Here is a 7,928-nt window from a genome sequence, read left to right as displayed (position 1 = left end):
GTGTCCAAACGCATCTACGAAAGTTTCTTTCTCTCAGGGGTGCTGCTGGTGGGAGGTTCCAGCATGGCGCAGAGCACACAGCAAGTACACAAACCCCAGCCGAGGGAACACCTTTTGTCCCATGGATCACGGCCTGGAAATCCCCCGAGTGTCCCAACACTGGCTTGGAGCCAGGAGGGAGCAACTCCTTTGTGGAAAAATCAGGAAGTGGCCTGGGGGGAGGAACATTTGGGGATGGGTGGCGGTTAAGGTGAGTGGCTGGTGTTTATTGAGCATTTCCAAGCTTGCACAGAGTTCCTTCATGTAGGGTGTGTCTCGGCCTTCACCGAGGTGAGTTGGGTACTAGCAGTGTCCCCATTTAATACATGAGGAGAAGGGGCTCGTTCCAAGTCACTAAGTGGAGGGCAGAGGCGATATGGATCCTGCTCTGCCTCCCCACCTCTGAGGTGGGCGGGGAGGGGCTTTCAAAGCAGGTGGCCCAGTGGGTGGGGTTGTGTGGGCCAGGCCAGGCCGCACCCAGCTCACTGTATGGCACTTGTCCTTTGTGTCTTCCCCTTTCCTTTCTTACAGACAAAGACGGTCACATAGGTTGGGATGTCCTCGGTGGAGGGGAGATCTGTGCTGGCTTATTGCCTTCAGGAGGCCCTGGGGCTGTAGATTCCTCTCCGCTGTGCCCGCCCCATTTTGGGTGGCCACCCCAGGGCCCCAGGCAGGGGCTGAGGGGCACTCAAGTGAGCATGCTCCCTGTGCTGACTTTGACCGCTGGCCCTCAGGTCCATCACTCCCCCTTCCCTCCTCTGCTCTGGGCTGCCGGGCAGTGCACCTCCAGGCTGCATTGCCTAGGCTACTTGTTAGCTGCCTCTGGCTGGCTGCAGCCAACGGGAGCCACTGGAGCACGGGAAAGGAGAGAGGCTAGGGTACTTCACCCTCTCAGTGCCTTGTAAAGCCGTTGGCAGCTGCTGCAGCTGCTCTTTGGCGGCTCCAGCTCCCCGGATGGCCTCTGCCTCCAAGGGACAACACCTCTCCCAGTTGGCCCTGCAGCCCCAGGGGTTGGAATGGGCAGCAGTCGCAACTTTCTGCTCTGGCTGGTCTCTGAATTGCATCGCCGGTGTCGCTTCTCAGTGACACCATCCCCTGTGTACCCAATTCCCTGAATTAAATTTCTGAAATATTTAAATTGGCTTTTGTTTTCTTCACTGGATCCTGAGTGATACACTCCCAGCCATACACCGCCGCACCCCTCTCAAGCAAGGTGACGTAATAGGGTCCATTTTTTTTAGCCCAGCAAACTGCAGATAACGGGAAGAATGCTATCAGGCTCAGAGGAGCAATTATGGAAACCCCAGGGCTAGCTGCCCCACTGAGCTCTCCCTCCAGAGGCCCCGGTCTCCGCTTTCCTCTGAAGATTCCCCAGCCATCCCCCTCTGCCTCTCGGCACCTTTAAAGGAAAGCAGGCAGACATCTCAGCTGCCTGGGGCTCCTTCCAGCAGTTAGCTGGGCGACCTGGTGTCTTTGTTTGGGATCTGCTCCATGTAAGCTCTGGGTTAGGGAACATAGGAATAACAGAGGAGGAAAGAAAGCCCCTCCAGAAGCACAAATGCCACCATCTCTTCCTCCTTCCAGGACTAAGATTTCATGTTGATTCAAATCTGTCCTTTCTCAGTCTCCTTCCTGGTCTTTCCAAACACCTGGAGCTGGGCACCTTGGCTGTGGGGAAAGGGAGGCCATGCTCCCCTGGGGGAAAGGCAGAGAAGAATAAGACCTCAGAGTGAGGGCATGGCGCAGGAGAGCGCATTCTTGTGGAGCGAGCCCCTGTGCCAAATGGCACTGGAAAGCCCTTTCAACTCACGTGGCTAAAGAAGAAAATAATTAAACTCTTCTGTCTGGAATCACCTGGCTTCCCACATCCCCTCACTTAGGATGTTTTGTTCCCACTGGAGCATGTGATTGGAAAACAAAGGTAAATGAGAGCAATTTATTCCCGGATCATTTTTTCCCCCAGCAGGATTAAAGCTGCCTCAGCCATAAAGAGTTTACAAACTCTGAAGACAGATAATCACTTCCCTCCTCACAGCCCGGTCATGGGGAGGTAAAGCATGTTTCCAATCAGCTGAGAATGTAACTCAAATGGTAGGTTTTATTTCACTTTAATCCGCCGTGAGTTCACGTTCAAGGTAAGAGGGATCACAGCCCCGCAACGCGAACAGAGTTCATTAGCTGCGGCATCTCCTCTGCAAGGGGGAGGAGCTGGGTTTGTTTACCCTTCGCCCCCAGGCCTGGCACGGGCTATGGGGCCGGTGTGGCGGGGTGTGACTGGAGCACCGGAATGCAGGTAGGGCTGCTGCAGAGAAGAGAAGCTGGAGGGTCCTAGTGGTCCTGTGTGGTTCTTTGGGAACCGGCTAACCTGATGGCAACATCAGCACCACTAGGTGCCATGGAATGGGGGCCGAGGAAGAAGGGGTCACAGAGCAGAGCCTGAGAATGGAGCGTGCACTGTAGACAGGTGGAAGGCTGGTCTCCCCACCTGCAGCGTGCGGGGGGTGGGGGTGGGGGTGGGGGCCAGGCCAATGATGATGAACCATCCACGCTGACTGGGGCTTACTTGCTTCCACACATCTCTTTGCTGACTGCAGCCTGGCCACTCAGTGGGCTGTTGTAGAATGGCTTAGTTCTCAGTTCCTGTCTCAGCTCTATGACTTTAGTCACAAGGAGACCTTGAGCCAGTCCCTGGATTATATCTCGCCTTATACATGTATGAAGGGACCATCCATTTGAGTGGAAGGGAAATGTTTGCCTCCTGTGGGACCTTTAGTGCCACTCTTTCTACAGAAAAACGCATTCCTTCCCGGCCAGCATTACCCTCTCCAATCCTTTCTTTGAAAATGCAGATGCCTCCAGCAAGGCAATATCTTGGCTTCCTACAGCCATAGAGAATCTCTTAAAAGAGACAGCTCTGGTCTCTGTGGGTGGGGTGTTGGTACAGGGAGGGTGTTCCTGGTGTGTGTTTGGGGGAGGAGGGTCTGCATGATCTGGCCTTCATTGCACCGGGGTGGAGGTGAGGGCTGGGGGAGATCCTATGGAGACTTGGTGGGCTGCAGGCCAAGGCTCAATGCAGCCATCCTGCTTCTGCTTGCAGCCCCTCCCAGGTCTCCTGGAGGTGCCTGTCCCCTCTGTGCCTCTGGGGCAGGAAGTGCTGGCTAAGAGCTCTCTTGGTGACAGGAGGCACTGCCAAATCTGTCAGCCTTCCTCAGTAGTCGCTACACAGAATTCCAAACACCCAGAGTTCTGGCCGAGTTGAGCTGCAGAGGCTCAAGAATGGGGCAGAAGCACTGGCCTCGTTCAGACGCAGCCTGGGGGTCTGGGCTGCCCCAACGGAGGCCCGCACTAGCAAGAGACATTTGCCTCTACCTACTGTCTGCCCGTGGCTCCGGGCCTTCTTGCCCCAGCTGTCCAGCCTTCTTGTCCTATCCCCGCCCTCACTTGCCCCGGGAAACCTGGCACGTTCCTTAGCAAAACCAAAGTTCCTTAGCTCCGGCATGGCCACCGGAAACATAGCCGTGAACAACCCGTGGTCCTGTCTGCATGGAGCCTGAGGTCTCTCGGAAACAGACGCAGAAGCCGTGGTCGCGGTGTGCCGATGTCCCGCGCGGGATGCCCATGCTCAGCCTTGGCCTTCCTTGCTCTAGGCCATGGTTGAGGTGGCGCACTCTGATGCATCCGCCATCCTGTCCTCATGGCGCTTCTTCGTGACTCTCGTGTCCCCCCAACAAGGGGCTGGAGGGGATGCAGTTTCTCACTTACGCTGCTCCTCTGTTCATTGAGAAAACTACCCCATCTATGGCCTGCCTGGTCCCTTATTGGAAAAGACCACCCCACTCCATTGGTATATGAGCCACCCTGAGTGAAATAACTGCCGGGTTGAATTCTAACACAACCTCCCACCCCACCCTCCCATAGACTTAATCCTGGAAGAGCCCAGTTCTCTGGAAAGCCACCTTTTCCTGGAGATCTGTGCCCTCTGGTCAGCCAAAGCTTTGATCCAGGAATGGCCGAGAGTGGGGGAGTGTGAGGATGACGATGACCATGAATTTTCAGGCAGGACCAGGCCCCAGCTCCCCATGCCCAGGAAGCCCTGAGCTCTACTTGCATCCTTTCCAGAAATGTGAGCCCCCACCTTTCCAATTTCCTCTTACACCTCTTCTGTAGCTCCCGCCCCCACCTCTGCGTGACAGCGTGGCATGCATGCAGCCCATCTGGGGACCAGGGAATCCTATTGGGTATGCCAGCTTAATGAAATACTTGCAGTTTATTAAACACAGGCTTCCCTAAGCCCCCAGTGCCTGTGGGTATTTGAAAGCCGAAGGTAACCCCCAGCTACCACAAACGTAATTGTTACATGTGTCCATGCATTCCTGCCGCAACCTCAAACTCCCTCTCTTAAGCGGCACACAAAATTAGCAACATAAAGTAACTCCTAGTCAGACAAGACCGTGAAATGTGGGGAAACTCTGAGAGGGGCTCCCAGGGCCCCGCAGGGCCTCTAAAAGTATATGAAGTTCCCGTTGCCTTGCAGAGCTGGAAACATGGAGGGCGCTCCCCCCTCCCTCCCCCCGCCCCCCGCCCCAGGCTGTTCGCGTTTGCAGAATCGGTTCATTATTAGCCAGGCAGGCCTCGCTGGTCAACGTCACATGATGTCGCTTGAATACCTCAAGCCCCTTTTTAGCCGCGGAGGTGTGCTGGCGGCGGCGGGGCTAGCAGGGCTCGCCGTCTGCGGGCTCCCTCTGGAGCTGTATTTCTGCTGCTCCTCCAGCGCCTGGCTGGCGTGAGCTGTCCCCAGTCCGGGAAGGGCCATGGAGAAAGCCCAGGTGACCTGGAGCCAGTTGCTCTGAAGCTGGGGCAGGTGGCTCCTTGGGGATGTCTTCCCATTCATCAGTCTCCTCCGCCTGGGGCCTGTAAATCAGGGGTGAGGGGCTGATGTGGAAGCGGCAGACAAAGGCCTCCAGGGAGGTGCCTCTCTCTATGTGGACCAACATCTGGACGCCCGAGAAGGCAACTCTGTTGACGGTGCTCAGGGGGATCTGTTCCAGGAACCTCAGAGTCAGCCCGTTGACCCACACGCAGCCCCTGCGACTCAGGGTCTTGAGGCTGAAGGCCAGCAGAGCACTGTCCTTCTCCCGGTAGGGCTCCAGGGACAGGTGTCGGCGGGACAGCTGGGCGAGGGGCAGCCGGAGGTGGGCGTCCAGGCCCCGCCCCACCAGAAGCGGGTTGGTGTCGTGCTGCAGGCTTGGGGGGACAGTGGCGAAGACGGCGGGGCCCTGGGTGGGGTGGTGCAGGCTCACCCGCAGGACGGTGAGTGGTCTTTCCATGGACGGGAACCTGGGAACAACGGAACACAGGTACACTCTGGCTCCCTGAGCCCAGACACGCTTGCACACCTCAGGGACTCCGGACCACCTCCAGCCAAACAGAGCCAAGCACTGGCCATGGATGCCATGATTCTGGTCAAGTCAGGATGAGGCCGAGGCCCACGGGTTCTCCCCCAGCTTCATTTCTCCCAGGCGCTGTGAGTGGGGCATGCCACCTGCCCTCTCTGGAAGTTTCATTTTCTTTTCTGTAATATAGGTATGCCTGACCTTGTCTATGCAAAGTATAAGGCATTCTAGCATGCTGGGTGGGGTTCTGGTGACCTATTGTATTTGGGGACAGTTTGGCCCTGCTTCATGGAAAGGGAAGGACAGACAGACAGACAGGATACACCTTCCTCGTTTCTGACAGTCACATGATGAAACCTGCTGAGCCCTCCTCTGCCCAGCTGCTGGGGTTAAGCAGATGTAAGAGAACAAGCCCTTGCTCTCCCAAGCACCCAGCTGGTGGGAGAGGCAGGAGCTTCTAGCATTAGGTATATGGAGGGGCAGAGAAGAGGGAACCCTGCCTGCTCCTGGGAGATGAGACAGGCTGCCTGGGGACCCGAAGGAGGAATAAAAACAGCTAGCACATTCCCATGTGAAGCCAAGTGCTTATGGGCCTGAATGCCATGAGTATCCCATCCTCACTGTCTGGGGCAGAAGGCAGATCCTGACAAGGAAGGTTTCTTACTCAAGAACTGATGGGGGCTCCATGGAGGGCCACCGGCATCATCTGCCGCAGTATGAAATGCACACGCTGTCCCAGCAACTCCATCTCCAGTAATTTGTCCTTTAGAATCTCATTGGCATACGCGGGAAGGCTGCTTACAATGGTCAGCTTTGTTCCTGCGTGGATTTGAGGAGCACAAACTCTCTACCACAGCAATCAACCCCCACGTGGCCTGGGTCCTGCCTCCACCTTCAACAGAAACCAAACTTGGACAGGGCTGAGTGGATTTGAACAACTGATTATACACTTTCCTGGCACCAGGCTTTTGCTTGCATAATTTGTATCCAGATACTGCTCTTCTTTGAAGGCCTGGTTCAAATGTGACCTCTTCTGGGACACTCTTTTCCTCTCTCTGCCCTCTGACCCCCCCTCACCTGGGGCACCTGGCCAACCCCCCATTTAGTCCATCTTTGCATGACATGTCAGAGTCTGTGGGTCCTTGTCTGACCTCCCTGAGCTCCTCTCCTCCTGTCTCTCTGAGGCCTCCCAAGAGCAGGGTGTGGTCTCACTTTCCACACTGCCTGTTGTCCCACTCCCCAGTGCAGACAGGGCCTGGCCACAGCAAATGTCTGGGGACACATTCGCCAAATGGCTAAGTGAGGAGAAACTCATACACATGAAAATTGCATGAAATTCAAGTTTAGATAGACCCCAAACTGGACTCTGGTCCTTAAAGGCTGTGGGACAGGGAGCCTGTCACATGTGGTACAGGCTCAATGTCCCTCTGAGCCCCGATTCTCTGCCCCTCCTGCCTGTTGGATGAAGCTGGCTAATGGTGAGGACCCTCCAATCTGATGGTGAGGGGTGGGCCCCTCAGGACAGCCCCTTTTCCCTAACACACATATATACACAAATACACACCTCCAACCACATCCCCCTCTGACCCCAACCTGCAGAAAGCCTCCTCCTGAGGGGGGTGATGTAACCCGGGGCCAGGAGGGCTAGGTCTGGCATCTAAGTCCTCAGGCCTAGCCAGAAACTCAGAATTCATTCGTAGGAACCAATCCCATGGCCCAGGGACCCTAAGAGAGTCCCTCAGAAAGAAGGCTTCGTCACTGCTTGTGTGAATTTATTCTCTGAGCACTCCCAAGCCGACAGAAACCCTGCTGGAGCAGCTGAGACTCGTATCTCCAGGGCCCTAGATGTTTTGGGGAAGCAGAAACCCAGCCCTGCCAATGCCACCTCTGAAATGGGACTGGGGAAGACACTCTGGGGAGTGTGCCTGGCAAGAAGCCAACAGGGCCCCACTCCAGCCCCACCAGGTCTTCTCCTTCACTGAGGGTTCAAATCCCTTTACCTTCCACCTACCTTACCTCCAAGGGGCTCCTCTGGCTCTGCACTTCTGCTGTGAGCTCTTGGGAGGAAGTGGGTCCCAGCCCGGCACTTCTGGGGATGACACTGTGGGGTTATAACGTCAGCTGCGCATCCGTTTTGGTACTTTCTTTTTCCTCTTAGGACAGAAAATGGAAGTGTGACTTCCTAGGGCAGAAGCACAATCCATGGCTGAGAGGCTGAGAAACCCCAGCCTGGGCCCCTGCTAGGAGAGGTCCTTGGTAGATGGTCTCCCTTCTGAGTCTCAGTGTAGCCAGTCTCTATGGCCGTCCCCAGGGACCCTGAGAGCTGTGTCAAGGGTATTAGCCATGTCCTCCTTCTGCCCTGCCAGTCGGCTGGGGGCAAAGCACTCCAGCCTGTTAGAAAGGGGAGCCTCCTTGGACAGAGGATCAGTGGAGGGGGCCCCAGTGCATGTGGGAGACTGTGAAGAGAGCACTGTGGCAGGGCTGGGGGGCAGCTGG

The 7,928-nt window shown here is 56.1% G+C and overlaps 1 protein-coding gene across 1 annotated transcript; it reads right to left on the bottom strand.

Moving 5' to 3' along the window:
* Positions 1 to 4,676: 4,676 nt before the first annotated feature.
* Positions 4,677 to 7,584, bottom strand: TIFAB (TIFA inhibitor). Its single transcript, XM_081134734.1, has 2 exons — positions 7,449 to 7,584; positions 4,677 to 5,376 (listed from the first exon to the last, which is right to left on the bottom strand). Exon 2 carries the CDS (start codon positions 5,364 to 5,366, stop codon positions 4,752 to 4,754), a length of 615 nt encoding a protein of 204 aa, XP_080990860.1. The 5' UTR covers positions 5,367 to 5,376; positions 7,449 to 7,584; the 3' UTR covers positions 4,677 to 4,751.
* Positions 7,585 to 7,928: the final 344 nt, after the last annotated feature.

Source organism: Miniopterus schreibersii, assembly GCF_964146895.1.
Source record: "Miniopterus schreibersii genome assembly, chromosome: 4".
Classification (NCBI taxonomy): domain Eukaryota; kingdom Metazoa; phylum Chordata; class Mammalia; order Chiroptera; family Miniopteridae; genus Miniopterus; species Miniopterus schreibersii.
This window is presented reverse-complemented; position numbering and strand designations above follow the sequence as displayed.

What these genes read in the sequence shown, in the direction of transcription:
- TIFAB (XM_081134734.1), bottom strand. Translation starts at nt 5,366, where the DNA reads ATGGAAAGACCACTCACCGTCCTGCGGGTGAGCCTGCACCACCCCACC.